Source organism: Rhinichthys klamathensis, unplaced genomic scaffold, assembly GCF_029890125.1.
Source record: "Rhinichthys klamathensis goyatoka isolate OS25496 unplaced genomic scaffold, OSU_Roscu_1.1 h1tg000007l_1, whole genome shotgun sequence".
Classification (NCBI taxonomy): Eukaryota; Metazoa; Chordata; class Actinopteri; order Cypriniformes; family Leuciscidae; genus Rhinichthys; species Rhinichthys klamathensis.
This window is the reverse complement of record NW_026606560.1, coordinates 1,908,670-1,929,956: the sequence shown is the minus strand read 5'-3', so window position 1 is coordinate 1,929,956 and position 21,287 is coordinate 1,908,670. Positions and strand designations below refer to the sequence as shown.

Sequence of the window (21,287 nt, the reverse complement as noted above, 5' to 3'; positions counted from 1 at the left end):
AACATCGCTGCTGAAGGACTGTGCTACACTACTACCTTCAATAAATTCTTATCCCCACAAGAACTCTAGTCAAGCTTACTTATTTTTTGTATTAGAGAAATCGAATACATTGGCGAGCCACCCTAACGACCACTCGGCCCAATTCAGCAAAATCTAACAGTAGTAATGTGTAACCATGTCAACTCAAATAAAGTTTTACCAAAACAAATATTTTGAATACTTATACAAATAATACATAAGTAAGACTAAAATAACACCGGCAATAACATAAAAAACAACCTTTACCCGAAAGAATAACTATCTAATTTAAACCCAATAAATTATAATGCAAAATGACCAAAGTATGACTTTGCTTTGCATTCTGAACAAAAAGTATTTTGGGGAGGGCACACAATTCTCTACAGGAATCCTACAGTGAGACAACTCTGAGAGCACTCTGCCATTCCTCAAAACACACTTGTTGCCTAGCAACCAACACGATTCGGGCACATTACACTGCTACCACAGTAGTTTACATGGCACCCATGGACAAAGAACATCATTATCTCAAACACACACACATGCTAGAACAATCTGTACACATCTGTGGCCACATACCCTGCATTAGCATGCACATGAAAACAAACAATTTTCAACTGCTTGTTTTGTGTGTTCAGGATTACATTTGCTCAAACAAACACGATTTTTTCCTAGTACCTCATCGAGAAACAAATCTTTCAAATATAAAGTTATTAAACATTCACACTGACTGACTCTGATTCGATTGTATTATAAATCAATTAAAAACATGATAAATTACGATATGGAAATTAATTAATCGGCTTATTTGCATCTATCAATTAACATTTTCCAAAGACATTTAATTATTGTGGCAAAGGATTGAATGGGCATTACAAAAAGAGGCTTTGGAAGTCAACAGTGCAGCATGTTCAAAACAGTGTGTCAATCTTTGAAGTACTAAATCAACATGTTAAAATTACATTTCTAATTACACTTTAACAGACTGAAATAAAATTAATTTTACTAGCATTTTTTGAGAACATTATTTTAAGCAGTCAATACACTGACCTTGTGAGGCTATGAACCAAAAAAACTTATTCATTTTTGCCGTTATGTGTGCAATGCATGTTTGTTAACAGATTAGAATGAACATACAATAGGGGACTGATTCTAAATGAACAACATTTTTCATAAGTACACCGTATGCTTTACTGCTTTTCTAGCACGTGATAGTAATTTAGAATGAAAATAATGACATGAACAGCATGCATGCAGCATTAAGGAGGCATGTAATGCAGCCAAGTGGTAAAACTGATTATTAATTAAATTAATTAACTCATTCACCATGCAGCAAGCCTCTCCAATGTAAATACCTTAGGAAACATGTGCTTGAGAATGATAACATTGATCAGTATATTAAAGACATTTAGTGTTTTTGTACACTTACGACAGTTGGCCTCATCAGACTTGTCCTTGCAGTCTACATCCCCGTCACATTTCCAGTTAAGGTGAATGCACTCTCCGCTCCTGCACCGAAACTCCCCTGCAGAGCAATGGGGCTTTTGAGGCTCCGTCCTACGACTGCACCGCTCCAGAGATTCGTCCGACTTGTCTTTGCAGTCGGGGTCTCCGTCGCAGCTCCACGGCGCTGGGATACACTCAGAGTCGTTACAGCGGAACTCGTGCGGCCCGCAGGTACTGGCGGTGGCCGCCGTGCACTTCTCCTCATCGCTGCCGTCGCCACAGTCATCATCTCCGTCACATACGAACGTGGGAGCCACGCACAGACGGTTACGGCACTGGAACTCTTTAGAAGGGCAAGCCTTGGCGTCTGGAAAAAAGAACAGTGTACTTTATTAGCACAAAGTCTTAAACAGTCAAGTCTCATCAAAAAAGTCCCCTTTTCTCATAACGAACCATTCCTTATAAAACTTTATCATAATGACATTATCATTCTTCAGGGAATAAAATGGTCAAGAACAAGCTAAAGTCTCCATTTCAATGTTTTTTTTTCCCCCTTACATTTGTGTTTGATAATTGATCATTGAAAAGAGGATATTTGTAGAAATATCAGCATCTATTTCGGTCACACTTTAGATTAGGGTCCAATTCTCCCTATTAACTACGACTTTTGCCTCAAACTCCTAATTACTGCTTATCAATAGTTAGTAAGGCAGTTGTTATATTTAAGTACTGGTAGGAATTGGGTAGGATTAGGAATGTAGAATAAATTCATGCAGAATAAAGCCCTATTCGCACGGGATTAGTATTATCTGGTGACATAGTAATTTGTAATAATTGTGGAGTTTGTCTGTGATCTTAATCCCGTGCGAATCGGCCATGTCTGTAATTTGTAAAGTAAAAATTCCCCCGCAAATTACCTATTATATTTTGCCGAACACAGAGGTCCTGTGATAATATTAGTCCCGCGCGAATCGGCATCTCTGTGATTTGGCCGGATCGTATATCATTTTTTCAAGGTTTTTGTTTCATGTGCGCCTTTTTATCCATCTTTCGCGAAGAATGGAGGCTGGTTTGGAGTGTTTTGATAGTATTTTGGGTGCTGGGTCATATCGCAACTACACAATTTGCAGAAAGTGAAAGCTGAAAATCATCAGAAGAGCAAAAACAAAACGAAATATAGCTGCAAGCAGCCATTACCGGGGCCAAGCGCAAGAAGCGGCAACAGATGCCCTCATGGGTGGGAGTGGCAGATCAACTGCAGCAAGGAGCAATTAAAGACATTTTAAGAGAATTTTGGGCAAATGGCTAAAAAATCATACATACAGTAACATTTAAGATGATTTAATGGATTATCACTTTCGACCAATAGGTGGCGCAGTTACGAAATCGATGTGATGTGGTCAGAGTGAAGAGACAATGACACATACAAAGTTTGGTGTCAAAATGTCTAGGCATTGCAGAGATAAAGACTAGATGGAGATGAATGACATGTATAGCAGCATGCGGTAAGGAACTTTATTCTGTTTAAGTCATAATATATCATACAGCTAGACCTATAACGACAAGAAATTTCCAAGCCTATTGACGTCAAATCCGGGAGATAAGTCAGTAATTTCGAGTAAAATCACAGGCTTCGGTTATTCTGTGCGAATGCGCCTCACGAAATTCAGATGTGGCGGGGTAATTTTTAAATCACACGAGGTCCCCAGATAACACTAATCCCGTGCAAATAGGGCTTAAGACATTAATATGTGCTTTATAAGTACTAATTAACAGCCAATATCCTAGCAATATGCTAATATGCAACTAGTAAGTTAAAAGTGAGAATTAGACCCTAAACTAAAGTTACCTCTAATTCTCTTTAAAAACAAAATCTTGTAGTTTTATGGCCTTATAATGGCAATTTAAACTGTCTATCCATGTTACACCAACTTCAATTCATTCGTAACATAATTTTATCAAACTGAAAAAAGGAACCCGTTTCATGGAATGCCTATTAAATCAGTGGATAAAAAGATGGAATAAAAACTGTGGATTTCTATTTAACGCTGCAATATGACCAAACCAATAAAGTACCACTACAGTAAAATGACTGAATCGCACAGTAATGCTCACTGGAAATTTATGGCAAATGTAGCATGAGCTCTGAGCTATTCTGTGCTGATGTGAGCTCCATGACCTCACTGATTCAACTGTGATGACCTGAGGTTCACACTTCAGCCCCACATTGGCGACAGACACTAAATGGGCTTAACTGTGCTGTAGTAAACGCCTGTCCATTCTTTAATGGGGTCAACCACCCCGTTGGAATAACCGTCCTGAAGAGCTGTAAGGTGACTGGGTATTACATTCACGGGGGCTAGTTTTGTAAAAGGATTTGAAATGGCTTACGAGCATGTGATCGGATGCTAGTGTGTTTGAGCGGTTGGGATGGGATAGCAATCGATCCTGACTATTTGTGATTTTGCGTCGATAAACCTGTAAATATGCAAACTATCTGCAAAGAGCAGCTGGGGCTCATAAAACACTTTCACCGTCAAAATGGTGACATTATCAAAATTGTATTGCTGGACTCGAAATCAATGTTATATGTGCTGCTCACGGAAAGGTCATTCTTGTTGTTCATTGCACTTCAGTTGATTCGTATTTCACCACCTACGCTAGTTGTTTTTGAAGCCAATTACAATAATGCTCAATGAGATATGTTACTAATTGTGGTTTTACAAAGCTGATTAGCCAACAAGCATCTAATTGGCCAAAAAAAAAAAAAACGAATCAACAATGTCCATTAGGAAAGCAACCTCTACATCTGCTGTCAGCCACTCAAAGGTCTCTTCAATGACTATCGAATAGCTGAGGTGAAAGGGTGGAATAACATCTTCTGGAATGACAATCTTCTGACAAATTTGACACAGGAGTGAAATATGTAGATATCTATACCACTATCAGCTACTATAATTCTCTACCGTCAAGGTTAAGGCAGACAACAAACGTAGCATGTTGTTAAAAGAAAGGAGAGTGATTTAGTCTATCTTGTGTGTACAGAGCATGGGATGGAAGGTTGTGTTTGCTCTAAGCAGTGGGAGATTGGATTGGCTGACCCTGCTCTTCTCTTGAGGGAGAAGGGCAGCAGTGAAAATGAAAAGGGGCTCGGCCTATGATGTAGACACCAGCCTAAAACAACATCTTCTCAAAGAGCAGCAGAACAAACATGGATAGCTTTTTCATACACCATTGATCTTAGACAGTACTGTCACATGCTAGCTGGAATGAAAATCAAGTCATTCGGCTCTATACACCTGCAGAACATGCCAACTGAATGTATAAATTCACATAATAACTAAACCTACACTAAACATTAATTAGTGGTGCTTGCTAATGCCGAGTTCAGACTGCACGATTTTAGCCCCGATTTTGGCTCGCCGACAGGTTTTGAGAAATCGCCAACAAATGCCCGAAATCACAGGCAAATCGGTGCTCGTTCACGCGAGTGACAATCACGCAGTGTGAATGAGCAAAGACGCGATCTGAGAGAATCGCCGACGAGTCGCCGACGCCCGTGAGATATTTGGCATGCTAAATATCTGGACCTGTCGGCGATTCACAATCCTGCTGTGTGAATGTGTTCTGACTGAAAAATACATCGGCGATGACCGACAGCCAATGAGAGAGCAAGATACAGGGAGGAGGAGGAGGAGTTATAGACCAGAATATCAGTATTTTAATAGATAGGCCTATATTTACAATTATATCAAACAGAAACAAAGCACAAACATTTGCATGACCAGCAGCAACAGCAGGGCATTTGCAAAATTATTTATTTACCCCCAACTCTCTTTGCAAAACACAATCCTTGCTCCCCTCGTCTTCCCAACCATTTCCTGCATAAACTGTTTATTTATTTTTTCATTTTAGCTACAAATCAGTGCAGACAATTTGTAGGCTATCATTTGTAATAACAAATTCAGTGTCGCGCGTGATCTTCCGTTATTTCCTATCACTTCTCGCGTTTGTTTGGTTGTGAACCGTAGTTTGCGGACCAGGCAGAAGTTGTCGGCGATTCTTTCTTTTGTAAAGTCATGCAGTGTGAAACCTCCTGTCGCCGATTCATCGTGCAGTGTGAACACAGCAGCAACTGAATGTTACCCCAGATAGTCATGCAGTGTGAAAACAACAGTGACCCGATTATTTTGAAAATCGTGCAGTCTGAACTCGGCATAAGTATTACATTGATGAGGGGATCTGAGTTGTTGTGGGGGGGGGGGGATTTCCACCTTTTCAAAAGCTATAGGATTTCCACCTTTTCAAAAGCTATAGAAAACCGTATATTGTAGATAGTAAACACACACAGCTCTGAGCCAGACTGACTTCGTCATTCAAAGGCTACTGATATATGTCTGCTGTGTGGATTTTGATGCTATCTCCTTTAGAGGTCATGCACAACAGTGAATAGATTTTAAAAGAGGGAAAACGAAAAGCTCAAAGCAGGTCAATTGAATTTCACTGACCAACATCCAATACACATTCCCCGGGCCAACAACAGACAGGTAGTAGATAGGGCTTTCCATTAGCCACATCTCTGTGACCTTGAACCACACACAGGCAAACAACAGAGAGCTGAAATAAATATAGGAGAAGTAAATGTGAAATACATACAGATTTTCTGCCCCTGTGTTAATTGAGAGACATGGAATATTTGATCGAAACTAACTATTGTATAATAACAATTATATACAATTAGAAAATAATTAGAAAAATACCTTTTACAGTAAATAGCTTTTGATGCACACCACACTGCAGGACATTCCAACTTCCGAAAGTAGCCCATTTCATGATTTTTAAGTGACTCTTTCTATAGGTTATGTAAAACCCCAGGAGATGACTATCTTTGAGTTATTCATTGAGTCATCCACCCAAACTATTTGTTCAAAACACTTCATAAATCAGGGGACAAAAAAAGTAACTCTTTATGAGTGAGTCACTAAATCATCAATTCAATCAATAAAAGTTTGATTTATTCTGATTCACTACTGTGTGTTGCTCAGAGGTGCCAACCAAAATACCAGAGCAACCAGGATGGTTGATTCTGTTTTAGCTTTATTTGGAATTCTTTTCATTGGCAGAATAAAAATAGACAATATATCGAACTTAATAAATATTAACTTATTTATTGAACTGTTGTATAAAATCAATATCATACTTGCCATTGTTCTATATCTCAGAATCTCACTGAAAATTAGTGATACGCCTCAAGAACGTTCCTAACTTACTGTATATTTGTCTCTGCAAATTAAACTGTAATAGGAGAAATCATTTATATAGACACACTTCACCTTTTAAAACAATGCTGAAGAAGACTAGAACATAGATATTTTTTAGATAATATATAAAGATATTTCTATTTAAATGGCCACCCCATATCTATGAGAACAAGCCTCCAGGGGCATCTTTAGCGTTGAGGCTCATGCTACGCTCAGCAAATGGCTCGAGGCACTAAGTCAGCACAAGAGTTAATGGTGCGTTCACCACTGTCCTCCATCAGCCCATGATTTTACAGTATCGCGTATCAGAGAAAGACTACCCTCCACCGGGAGAGAGAGATTGTAACCATGATGCACTGAGCTGAAGGGACGAGATGCCACAGACACACTGAGACAGCTAAATACTGTGATGCTTTGGATGCTTTTCCCAGTGCTGACAACAGCGCCTGTGGGCACAGTGTAAAGAAAAGAGGATATACTCGCAAAAAGGAGAAATTGAAGAGGACAGGGAATTAGCCAGTCATTCTGTGAGCTGTCAGTTTGGTTCATTAGTCAGCAACGCGTTTAAAAGGAATACAAAGTTTTGTTTGGCAACTCTGGCATATGACTCTTCTTGTGTGAGGAAAATAAACCAGTAAAAGAACTCTGGCAGTGAGCTACTGTTTCATTGAAATTCTCAGTGAAATCAAGGTTAAAATCCGTTCCCATTATTCTTTCATTTCCCATAACATTTCAACTTGGAGAGGTGCTTATTTCAGGGTTCCCATCTTGGTTAACTTCAAAATCAAGGACCTTTCAAGGACTTTCCAGGTCCAATACCCTCAAATTCAAGGACTTAATGTGGGGACACATTTCAAGTGAGAGTAAGGTTACATCGTGTTACCTTGTAGGATACATTGTTACAGTTTATTTTTTTTCATTTTTTTTGCATTTATTTTTGGCCATATGACAGAGATCTGATATTCTCTTTGTCATATTTCTGTTTTGCATAAAACTGAAAATATTAAGTACATCACACTGTATTTTAAATGATCTGATATTAACTTTTGCATGGATTTTATTGAAAAGAGCTTAGGCTCTCATGTAACCAGAAGTTTTAAAGCAACACCAAGTAACTTTTCCTCTGCGGTCGCCCTACAGGTTGGAAGCAGAATTGTCCATTACTGCTGTCGTAAATAATTCAGCCTACTGCATCCTACTGTCGCACGCGCACGCACGCACATGCTCTCTGTATTCAGCACCGGCTTTGGAATCATGATGACAATTCAAAAGCTACCCGGCTGCTAGGTATCTTACATGTAGTTGTAGTCTACTGTCGAGTACGCTCCACCTATCGGCAATTGTAACGCTTGCCGTAAAGCAAGTCAAATTTGTAGTTTTCTTATGTCTCATTCGGACTACAGAAACGCGACCTGATCTGGCAATCTTACATAGCGTGGATATATCATATAAAGGTGGTATTCCTTTTAAATAGTGGCATAAGTGCATTTCACCATGTCACGACTTGATGAACCACTGAAACGATTTTGAAAACATTATTTTAAGGTAAAAAAATCTTACTTAGTGTTGCTTTAAAGGTGCACTGTGTGTTTTTAGCGGCATCAAGTGGTGAGGTTGTGAATTGAACCCAACAGAAGTTAAGGTGGCCGACAGGAATATATGTAGTCGTCTGAGACAGCAGAGAGTAGCCAGTTAAGCAATGAGGTTTCTTTACAAAGATAAATTAAGAAATTAGGTTTATTTAATTATTCAGTAAAATGATATGTTATTGTGAATATTATTGTTACTTGTTCATCATTGTGTCAGTGTTTTATTCTCTGACTTTAGCTAGCTTCTATGCACAAAGAACAACATAGTGACGAAACGCGTTTGTCCGTTTAGGGCAGGGGTCTCAAACTCAACTTAACTGGGGGCCGCTGGAGGTAGAGTCTCGGTCAGGCGGGGCCGCATCAAGTATTCCACAAAAAATAGTATTCAAGTATTCCAAAAAAGGAGCACAACTGATCCAATCTTCTCAATCTTTATTATTAACGCTTTTTCTGAACTGTTCCTCTGAATGTGAACATTCATTTCTGTACATGATTGGTTCTTCATGAGCTGTCCTTCTGACAGTTGAAGTTCATTTTACAAACTTTCTTTGTCTATAACACATATTTGTAATATTTATATTTGCTTATGTCCTTTTTATTTTCTTTATACAACACATTAATGATATTGAATGTTTTTTTTGGAAGGCACATTTCCTTTTATTATATACTTAGAAAAACAATTATTGCTTTTGAAATACAAATATTTGCAGTCATGTCTGCCCGTCTTATTGAATTCTTTCTACACATGTATAGTGTCTCAGGCAAATTACTGACTGCATAAATCAAAGCAAACCTTCTTATCAACCTGTTAGACACATATTACAAGCTCAAAATGATTATTCTCACATTGTTTTAAAGCAGGGTCTCTCTCCAACACGTCGCTCGCGACAAGGGGCAGTTCACATATCGCGCTCACATATTTTGCGCGCTCAAGTTCGTTATTTCAAATGTAGGTGCGCGTGCGCGGCAAGCGCGCTCATAATTGAAGCGACGCGCTCATTTTTTCCAGGCGCGCAGTATGTTTGTACTTAGCGGTTGTCTATGGCAACTATTGACAACAAACCATAGACTGTAAAAAAATGCAACAAACCCACCGTATGGTAGCCCATTTAAAACGCGGCACACGCAACGACGGGCCGCACTAACATTACACTTTAATGTCAAGTAGGGGGCCACAAAATATCACCCCGCGGGCCGCAAATGGCCCGCGAGTTTGAGACCCCTGCTTTAAAGAGTCTAACTTTAGGGCCACTGTAGAAACATGTCGATGTAAGGGGACCCGCGGTAGAAATGGCTCATTCTTTGGTAATAAAAAGCATAGACAGTAAAAGAAAACGTAACGGTTCATTATGTAAGGTCTTTATACCCCACTGAAAACATAGTTATGTATGATATTGCATTTCTGTCAACAGACACTCCTAAATATTACACAATGCACCTTTAAGATTTATGAATATGCTTTTAAGTTTAAATAAAATATTTGGGCAACAGATTATCACAAATGTTTTGTTTATTGAACACAATATACAAGCCCTATTTGGACTGTAATTGTTTCTCATTTAAACGTCAGTAAAAATAAATTTATTGACGGCGGAGGAGCGAGTTTTGTAATTCTACGAATGCACTGCTCACGTGGTCAGATTGTCTAGGCCTACTGAAAACAAAATGTCATATCCTTGCAATACGAATAAATTTGTATTTAATTTAATTAAATAATGTTCTATTTATTATTTAATTATCATTTATAAAAATAGGAAGCTAGACGTGCTTATGCCATATTCAAAACGGATCTTATATTCTTGGATTTTATCTCAAAAGGATGTAATTGCGGAAACAATTAATGCAGCCTCTTATTTAGGCTACATGAGGTCAAAATAAAGCTGCATGAGGTAAAAATAAAGCTGCATGGTTTGTATTTTTAATGTTGTATAATAGCCTACATATTTTAAAACATATATTGCTGTCACAATACCGGCCCATTTCAAATGTTTACGTGCTTTTTTCTTTCTCATTTTTGTTTGCTGAGGTGGAGTAGGTAATGAAATATTGTTCTTGTTAATGGGCTACTTTTCAGCATTTCAGTGATAAAAAAGTAGGTTGCATCTTTAAAATGCATGTAAATTACAGTTAAGCGCAACAGTTAGGCTATCGTATACGTATGGTGATCGGCAGAGATCAAAAAGGATTTAAACAGTGAATTTTGAAATTATTTCTTCTTGTAAACTCAGAGATGTGTATTCGGACGGCAATTAAATCACGATCTTGGTGTTTGTCAAAAAACAGTAGGTAATTCGGCCGGGGATTTTTACGCGGGTGGTGGGAGAAAAACACTGACATTCTGGATTCGGAAGGCAGTAAAATCACAGACTGTAAATGATGAAAATACCTTACGACCCCATGAGAAACAATTAAGTTACCGTCCGAATGGGGCTATTGACTTAACATATTTTGGTTCGGTGTAAGCACTGAAAGTGAAAACATATCACAACATAGTCGTAGTAGTTTCGTGCGCACGTGAACGTCATGGCAACGTAGGCTACAACACAAAGTAGGTTACCTCACGCGGGAAACACTTAACGTAATGCGTAAATTCGCGTAACTAAGGTAAATCAAGCAAGCTTGTATCCATAGGCCACAAAGTGTTGGCAAAATAACACATTAGCGGACCGGAGGGAATAAAATGGAATTCTTTCCAGTAAGCTTATTGCACAAAATAAATTCAAGCACTTTCAAGGACCTGTATCTATGTATGTTTTTTTCAAAAACTTCCCAGGGCCTTGAATTTTTTTTTTTCAGATTCACAAACTTTCAAGGATTTCAAGGACCAGTGGGAACCCTGTTATTTATATAAAAAAAGAAAAAATATGAAAAGTGGACGTGTCTAATGGGTATTTAATAGTGGGAGTTAATACATAGTTTAATGTCCCGTGTTGATCGGGTGGGTTTTCACATCCTCCGCGACGTGTGGAGCTCATTGTGTTTCCACACTCAAAACCATTCCAAGAACCTCAAGGACACCTTTACTAATCAGCAGGTTTAATACAGTTAGGGTTCGGGGTAGGTGTGGGGGATAGGTACAAGTGAGGTCCCAATAAGGCAGAATCTATGATTTTGATAAATATACACTGATTATGTTATTATTGCATATAACGGTTTTAAAATGTACAAAAATACACAGGTGCAAATGGCATCTGCCACTATTTACATTTAGTGCAAATAGCATTTAACTACTAGGCCTACTTACACTATAGAAAATACTCTTTGTTTTGCTATTTATACTTAGTCTAGCAAAGAGAATCTACTCAATTTTAAATGCCCATGAGCTGCTAAAAGTAAATTTAGTCAACATTTAGGAGTAGCCTACATTAACACGTATGATCTAAAATCCAAAACTACTATTTTAATTCCATAGGACTTTTAACTGACTTTAAAGGTTAAACTTAATGTATCAGCATCTAAATTAACTAGTTTTATTTAACTCAAAGAAATTAATTAATAATCAAACTTGGTTGACACCAATGAAGGTCATTTTATGTGTTAGATAACCCAATGTGACGCATAAGAGAAATATCTCCTCAAGGTAACAAGTGCGAGTTCCTTTTTACAGTGCAGAAATGACTGAGAGAGCAGCTGAAATGTTCTAAACTGCTATTATACAGTTTGGAAATGATTGATCCCCCTGTGCTACAAATTCATTTAGAGCAGAGCGCTCTGGACAAACCTCTTTGCACCAAGCCTTCAGCTGTTTACGGTGAAAGGAAAGACGTTTGCGGCTATATGTTGACCAGGGGTAGGGGGGCATTACCTCTGGGTGGCTTACCAAATGGCAGTGCAGATGAAAGAGAAATATCAGGCTATTGTCAGGGGATGGAAGGGGTTCAGCATAATGTCTGGAATTACACAGGTGCAAACACCCTTGGCCTATGCAACTGTGTGCTGAGCACAACCAATATTCCCACCCACATAAAGTCTTAAAGGGCAAAAGCTTTCCTGTATAGACAACTGTGCACACAAAATATTCTATAAAGGAATAAAATAAAAACCACTGGATTGTGATGATAATGATTAACATGAACCAAACATTCATTCTGGCATTATCAAAAAGCAAATGATTCATTAATTTCACTGGGAATCATGGTCAATTCCTGTATGCTTCCATCAGGTGACTAACAGTATCAGACAGCAAATTTCAGAATTCATTATCTTCGATGTCACCAGGAAATAAAATGTACCCCAAAAACAAAATTACAAATAGATATCTAAAACATGGTGCGGCTTAGACTTTCCGCCAGTGCTTTAATTATAATTACATGGATGCATGAAAACAGATTTATTATTTGCTATTACATTAGCTGTTGGTAATAATCATGAAGATACTGATATAATCAGATTAATATATTTTCTGGTTGAGTCGCATCTAGCCCCTCTGAATCTCCCTTGAGGAAATGCTTCAGCAGATACTGTTATACTTCATTATTACGGTCAAGCCCTCTGGTACAGCAGCAGAGAGTTGTACGTTGTATTTTTCAGTGATGAAAATTTTCACAGCACCCAAACAAGTGCTAAAGCCTTCTCTGGGTGAAAAGTGAAGAAAAAAAAGGCGAGAAAGACAAGTTCTGTTGCAAATCCTAGTGAGCTGCCTACATAGACATCCTTTATGGACAAGGCCACACCAAAATGCACTGCAACAAGCTACTGAGAAAAATCATGCCAGACTTTAAAATGATATATTTAAAAGTACAAAATAATGATAATATAACAATAACATAATACATTATAAATGCAATGTAAGTTTTAAATAAAATAAATTCTTAGTGAAATTTCATCAATATTTACACTACAGTTGAAAAGTTTAAGGTCAGTAAGATTTTTTAAATAAATAAATAAATAAATACATTTGAGCAAGGATGCGTTAAATTGATCAAAAGTTACAGTGAAGTCTTTTGCATTGTTATAAAAAGTTTACATTTCAAATAAATGATGTTCTTTGAACGATCTATTACGGAACCGCAACGTAAAAAAAAAAGTTTTTTATTATAGAATTATTCTAAAATTACGAGAATAAAGTCGAAATATTTTTACTGTTATCTCGAAATGATACGACTATTCTCGTAATTGCAGATTTTTTTTTTTATGTTGCGGTTCAGGGCTTCCGTAATCTATTCATCAAAAATGCCTGAAAGAGTAAATAAATAAATAAAATAAAATTATATATATATTTACACTCACCGGCCACTTTATTAGGTACCCCATGCTAGTAACGGGTTGGACCCCCTTTTGCCTTCAGAACTGCCTCAATTCTTCGTGGCATAGATTCAACAAGGTGCTGGAAGCATTCCTCAGGGAGTTTGGTCCATATTGACATGATGGCATCACACAGTTGCCGCAGATTTGTCGGCTGCACATCCATGATGCGAATCTCCCGTTCCACCACATCCCAAAGATGCTCTATTGGGTTGAGATCTGGTGACTGTGGAGGCCATTTTAGTACAGTGAACTCATTGTCATGTTCAAGAAACCAATTTGAAATGATTAGAGCTTTGTGACATGGTGGAAGTAGCCATCAGAGGATGGGTACATGGTGGCCATAAAGGGATGGACATGGTCAGAAACAATGCTCAGGTAGGCCGTGGCATTTAAACGATGCCCAATTGGCACTAAGGGGCCTAAAGTGTGCCAGGAAAACACCCCCCACACCATTACACCACCACCACCAGCCTGCACAGCAGTGTTAATTTTGTCAGCAAATTTTGATTTAGTTTTAGTCTTAGTCTTTTGACTAAAATGCCATTTAGTTTTAGTCATATTTTAGTCATCTGAATTGTTTTAGTTTTAGTCTAGTTTTAGTCGACGAAATACAATAACATTTTAGTCGACTAAATCTACAGTGGATTTAGTCGACTAAAATATAATGGGTTTAGTTCAATTGTAATGCGTTCATTTAGAATTTCTCTAAAATTTCCAAACCCATATACTCCCGGAGAAAACATCTATTAACCTATTAATATGAATGATTTTTAAGTTTGAACATGCAATACAGATACAGATTTAACTGCTGTTACTTAAAAAAATATCTTAGAATGAAATAAAACCAGAAAACCACTTTTCCTAAAGTACAACACAGTCTTCTTTACAATGAATGATATATTCATTCCTTATAACTACTTACACATCATTCTTTATTCTTTCAAGCAGACATATTTATTTGTATGAATTAAATATAATTAATCCTTATTAAAGCTATTAACAAACAGTGAATGCTTTTCTCTTTTTCTTTTGTTGCTTGATCAAAATTAAGGACACGGACCGCATTAGGTTTATTGCCACTGTCACTTTAAGACGTCGGATCATGCACATCCGACACACTCACAGTTTAAGACATAACCAGCATAGTTTACATGAATACTCTCCAAAAAGGACATTTAGACATACTGTTGTGTATTTCTCCAATCAGACACGAAAGAGAGCTCAATTCAGTAGCCTACTCGCGCGCTGTAGGTATATTGTGCATGACTGCACGCTTCGGGTTAGGTGTGTGCGCAAAGAAAACCGCACCGAATAGAGCTCTTTTTTGCATCGTCACTCTTATTCAGAGATCTATATGTCTGCCCTACTCATTCTCCCAGACGTTCACATTTTTTAACGTTTTATGACCGCGGGGTAGATCACGTTACAGTAGACTACAAATGTGCGCATCTACCACACACGCAGGACATCAGTTCTGACGGATCGCTTCCCAAATCGTCACTATCTAACATTTTCGTCTAGTTTTTATTCGTTGACGAAAATGTCAATAGATTTTCGTCATAGTCTTTGTCATTCAAAACTAGGTTTTATTTAGTTATCGTCTCGTTTTCGTCTGTGAAAAAATGTCGTTGACGAATAATTTTCGTCGTTATTTCCGTCAACGAAATTAACACTGCTGCACAGTGGTAACAAGGCATGATGGTTCCATGTTCTCATTCTGTTTACGCCAAATTCTGACTCTAACATCTGAATGTCTCAACAGAAATCGAGACTCATCAGACCAGGCAACATTTTTCCAGTCTTCAACTGTTCAATTTTGGTGAGCTCTTGCAAATTGTAGCCTCTTTTTCCTATTTGTAGTGGAGATGAGTGGTACCCGGTGGAGTCTTCTGCTGTTGTAGCCCATCCGCCTCAAGGTTGTGCGTGTTGTGGCTTCACAAATGCTTTGCTGCATACCTCGGTTGTAACGAGTGGTTATTTCAGTCACTGTTGCCCTTCTATCAGCTCGAACCAGTCTGGCCATTCTCCTCTGACCTCTGGCATCAACAAGGCATTTCCGCCCACAGAACTGCCGCTCACTGGATGTTTTTTCTTTTTCGGACCATTCTCTGTAAACCCTAGAGATGGTTGTGCGTGAAAATCCCAGTAGATTAGCAGTTTCTGAAATACTCAGACCAGCCCTTCTGGCACCAACAATCATGCCACGTTCAAAGTCACTCAAATCACCTTTCTTCCCCATACTGATGCTCGGTTTGAACTGCAGGAGATTGTCTTGACCATGTCTACATGCCTAAATGCACTGAGTTGCCGCCATGTGATTGGCTGCTTAGAAATTAAGTGTTAACGAGCAGTTGGACAGGTGTACCTAATAAAGTGGCCGGTGAGTGTATATACCGGTATATATATATTAGGCATTACTGTTTTCAACATTGACAAGAAATGTTTCTTGAGCAGCAAATCAGCATATTAGAATGATTTCTGAAGGATCATGTGACACTGAAGACTGGAGTAATGATACTGAAAATTTAGCTTTCAAATCATATGAATAAATTGCATTTTAAAATATATTAAAATAGGAAAGAATCAAATAAATGCAGCGTTAGTGAGCATAAGAGACTTCTTTCATCAAACATTTGAATGGTAGTGCATGTTCTATAACACACACACAGAGAGAGAGAGAGAGAGAGAGAGAGAGAGAGAGAGAGAGAGAGAGAGAGAGAGAGAGAGAGAGAGAGAGAGATGAGATTCAGCATCCATAACGAGAGAGAGAGAGAGAGAGAGAGAGAGAGAGAGAGAGAGAGAGAGAGAGAGAGAGAGAGAGAGAGAGAGAGAGAGAGAGAGAGAGAGAGAGAGAGAGAGAGAGAGAGAGAGAGAGAGAGAGAGAGATAGGCTATATATACACATAGAAGACCCCAAATGAGTCCCTTGTTACTTTTAGGATGCTGCCTACATAGGTTTGGAGAGCAAGGCAGCTCAATAGGTTTTGGAACAGAGAGAATCAATTTATTACACCCACACTGTTTTATATATTAAAGAGGACACAGATAAGACTGTTTGCTTGTAGCCTTACCAAGAACAGCAAAGATAACACATTCACATAAACTCAAACAACTATATACTCCCACACATAACCTCTTTCTCCACAAACTACGAGACTGGTTCACATGTTTGTCTTTTCTATCTTTTCTTTCTTCCATCTCAGTATTTCTATCTGTATCTGTGCACTTCAAAACCACCCACATTAAGATCTACTGGGTGTCACTAGCTCCCCTTGGTTCTCTTATCTGTTCTCATAGTCATCTCAAGGCAATGATCGACATTACACGCCTCAGTGCTTGACTGCAATTTCCATGCGATCTTAATTCATTGAATAGGCTCTGGTGTGTGACCAAGGTAGCTACACGAGAATGAGTTCACAGTTGAGTACCAGTCATAGTGAACATGCTTACGTTTCAGTGCTAGCGGCTATGCACACAGCAAACATGACCTTGCTCTGACCCTGAGTGAGTTGCAAATGCAACTTCACAATCTTTCACGATTCAGTTATATGTTAAATGTAGGTCAAATAGTGAGTTGTTGTTCCAGTGTTCACTGCAGTTCAAAAGTTTGGGGTTTGTCCAGTAAAAGTCACTTTTTGAAATAATATACATTTTTAAAATATCTGTTTTCTATTTTAAAATATTTTAAAAAGTAATTTGTTTCTGTGATGGCAAAGCTGAATTTTCAGCATCCATTGCTCTAGTCTGCAATGTCACATGATCCCTAATAAGTTGATTTAACGCTTAATTTTTTTTTTTATCAATGTTCAGCATATATTCAGCAAAACCTAAATAAGTCTATAAAAATATTTATTTGAAATAGATGTTTTGTTAACAATGAAAATGACTTACTCTCACCTTTGATCAATTTCATTTGTTGTTGCTGACTTAAAGTATTACTTTCTTTTAAAAAAACTGACCCCAAAATTAGAGCATATCAGAATACTTTGAGTTGCTCCACATGGTCGCAAGTTTTTCTCAATTGATTTTACATGTTTTTTTTAAACATGACATAAATAGAATGTCGATTTTTTTCTTGATGGTATTCAAATTTCATACATATTTTTTTTCCCAAATACAACTCACAAAGTTTCTCTAAATACACACACACATTTTCTCAAAATACACTGATTTAAAGTTCTTGCTCCAAATACACTGATTTAAAGTGTATACAACAGATCATAAAGCTTTCTAACCAATCATAGTGCCATAAACTCAAAAAGACAGAGCGTCAAATTGAATAAAATGTAGCCTATATCTAATAGGTTAGTGATGCACACAGCACCAGTAATGCAATTTATCAAATTTCCCACACAACTATCGTGACTTCACTATGCATAAAAGGGGTCATGTGTAAATATTCAGAGCAAACAAATAATGTGGCCCCTGGTGAAAAGAGGAAGAAAAGGAAGACAAAGAAGAGGTGTGGACCGGGTAGAGGAAGAAGAGAGGGAATAGAAATCCATTTCTGCATTCAATTCTGGATTTGTTCCTGTAGATGGGAAGTGTTCGACCGCACGCTTTGACAAAGTAACTCTTCTCCAAGCAATAAAGGGCCTGCAGAGATAATGAGTCAAGTGTGTTCCAGGTGTGGATTCAACATTTACAGTACATCCGTTCTTTCACTAAATCCAAAGCTTGAGAAAACATTGAGAGAATGAAATTCTCTTGCCAGACAGAAGTGAGAACTTAGTTTGGAGAAACGTGTAAAATCGATTTAGAAAAAAGGCATTAATTCTAGTAAGTAACAGTTAAGTTTCCAATTCAGAAGTCTACATACTCTAGAGTTTCACAAATGTCATTTTGTAATCTCTTTTTTATTGCTTTAGCATGTTTTAGTATCTCTCCTAATTAGTTTCTGATGGGTCTGCACTCTGCAGGAATCAAGTGGGTGTCTGTGCGGTACATTAATCTCTATGGATGTACAATGAGAGGCAGAGGTGGGGAACACAGAATGATAAAGAGAGAGAGAGTCATGAGTTTTCAAGGGTAATATCACCCACAGCATGACACAAATCTAACGGTGATAATTACAATCAAATTATATTACATCATAAAACACAAACACTCGAGGATTTAATAGATATTAAAGGAGCTGAGAGGCACCAATAAAAATTCTTTATTCTTACAAAAGAGAAAAAAAGATAACCCTTAAAGACGTGTTCGTGCATTTACAGTGACAGGGAGTCATTGATTTTTAATTGCCAAGTACACACTGCAGATAAATATGGTTGTCACTCTTCTGTATGAGAGCTTAATCTGGTTCTGTCCACACAGAGTTCAGCTATTCACAAGAGTGACAATCACATCCTGTGACCCTTCACTTGGTGTACTACAAGACCGAACTAAACATTTAGTGGAACTTTTGGAAATTGACACCTCATTTGAGATATCTGCCTCTCTTGTCCAGGTGCAGTGCTAACAAATCAAACAAAGGGATGTGACTTGCATTAATTGATGCATGTTTTCACACCAGATTGTCCCTCTCTACCATAGTTGTTCCCACCAGCCCTGTGCTTTAGTGATAACCTAAAACATAGCAGTTCAGTGAGAGCATTAAGGCCTATTCACACCAAGGACGATAACTGTAACAATAACTTTTAATAATCGTTCTAATTCTATGAATAGCAAATTGCAATACACAGCTACAATGTTAACGGCACAGAGGAACTGTTAGAATCACTTTCAAACTTTTTTTTTTTTTTTTTACAGCTTATGATTATGAACAATAAAAACATTGACAGACAATCCAAATCCACCTGACTAAAGATCAATCATTCTAAGCGGCAGATTACATAGTTATAATAAACAGAATTTTAGCATCTGTTGGTGTGGATGCTAATATAGTTATCGTTATAGTTATCATTCTTGGTAAGAACAAGATATTAAAGACATAGTACACCCAAACATAAAATACAGGAAGATACTTACCCTAATGTTGTTCCAAAACTCTATGTTTTTGTAGAACATAAAAGATATTTTGGGAAGTGTCTCAGTGTTTTTTTTTATTTTTTTTTATTTTGGCCATAACAATGGAAGTCATTTATCCAAACTGTTTGGTTACTATCTTCAAAATATCTTCTTTTGTGTTCCACAGAAGAAAGCCTTACGGGTTTGGAACGAAATGAGGAAGAGTAAATGAAGTATTTTCATTTTTGGGTGAACAATCCCTTTAAGATGAACTGGTTTGTGACATTAAATTGTTGAAAGATACTCAGAATTTTTCTCACATTAATTCATACTAGCATACAGTAGAACTGTATATTTTACTCGTTTTTAGCTTGAGTTATTTCAGTCAAATAATCAGTACATTTTTACTAATGGATTGACAGAAATCCATACACACGTAATGTCCATTCTACAATCATGTTAGTTTGGCAAAGCAAAACAAGAAGTCTGTAGATTTTTGAATTCAAGCAAAACTCTGGGAATAACATAAAATAAGAATTAAGTAAAAAAAAAAAAAAAAAACATATTTATGTTTATATGCTGCTGTACCTTATGAACACAAACATGGACATTTATTATTAAGAATACCAGCAACTAGCAATTTAACTTCACACGTTTGAGGCTTTGAGGGATTTGTTCCCCTTGCGTCATGGAACTCCACCCACATAATGAGCTAAACGCCACAGCTCTGCCTCAGCAGGGGTCCTTCTCTGCCTTAACCCGGTTTCAGAAATTAAAACCTTTCAAACTTTCTTCATAGGGCTTCCACAAGAGCAAAGGGTACTTTGATTGTGCATTTTTAATGCAGGTTACTGATAATAATTTATACTTAAAAGCTTCCTTTCCAGTGTTATCTGGAGATTAAGGTAGAGGGGAAAGAGAGAGTAGAGAGCAAGAGGACAGCTGAGTTTGAGGGCAAATACCACCTTTCTTCTACAGAAATGGAAATATGATGTTAGGAGGTATATTATTCATGTCTGTGACTCCACACGATATGTTTTATGTAAATCTTCCAACCTTTTGCACACTGCAAAGAGCTTTGTGGATGCAGCAGGCTTTACATATTTGTGTGGAGTCTGGTTAAGCTTCTAAAAGGGCACTGACCCTTTCAGCAAATTAAAGCACTAAAACAGTATGTTTTTTAGCATTATGTATTATAGTATAATGCCCTGCGAATTGTGAAGAACTTTGAATCTACAAAACACAACCAATGCTATTCCCCCAAATGTTGTTACAACTAACCTAAGAATTTTTTCTGAACAAACTCTTGAGCAATGCTGCTGATTTTTGACCTCCCAGCATGCAACTGCAGCATGAATAAATAATGCTGTTAGTTTTTTTGCTACTTGCCGACTATTTTTGCTGTTATGTTGTTGTTTTTGTTGTGCAGTGATGTTAAGAACACATATTATTATTACATAATAATAATTCATCATTGCACAATAGGCCCCGCCCACTGGCATTCAGCCTATCTTTACTAATAGAACCCATTATAATCACTGACACAGTCTACACAGGGCCGGCGTCACGAGGGTGCATTGCCCCCTCAGTTTCTAATTTGTCCCCCCTCCACCCCCGAAACGCGATTAATTTTAACCCTTTGATGCGTACGATCACCGGTGTGATTAGAACGTTCAGTGCGTCACTGCTAAATTCAAACGTGCTTTTGCACTTTGACTGGCGTGGAGCCAAAAACGGAGCGCTTTCCACAACTATTCAGTATACTATGGCACGCTATA

At 37.7% G+C, this 21,287-nt stretch overlaps 1 protein-coding gene across 6 annotated transcripts in view; it reads right to left on the bottom strand.

Annotated features, from left to right (window-relative positions):
* The window catches only part of lrp8 (low density lipoprotein receptor-related protein 8, apolipoprotein e receptor), a 198,320-nt gene that overhangs the window by 55,843 nt on the left and 121,190 nt on the right, over positions 1–21,287 (bottom strand). For all 6 annotated transcript variants that reach the window (XM_056259543.1, XM_056259568.1, XM_056259553.1 and 3 more), the window contains exon 5: positions 1,448–1,831. In XM_056259543.1, coding sequence (XP_056115518.1) covers positions 1,448–1,831 — 384 coding nt within the window. The remainder of the gene's footprint in view (positions 1–1,447; positions 1,832–21,287) is intronic.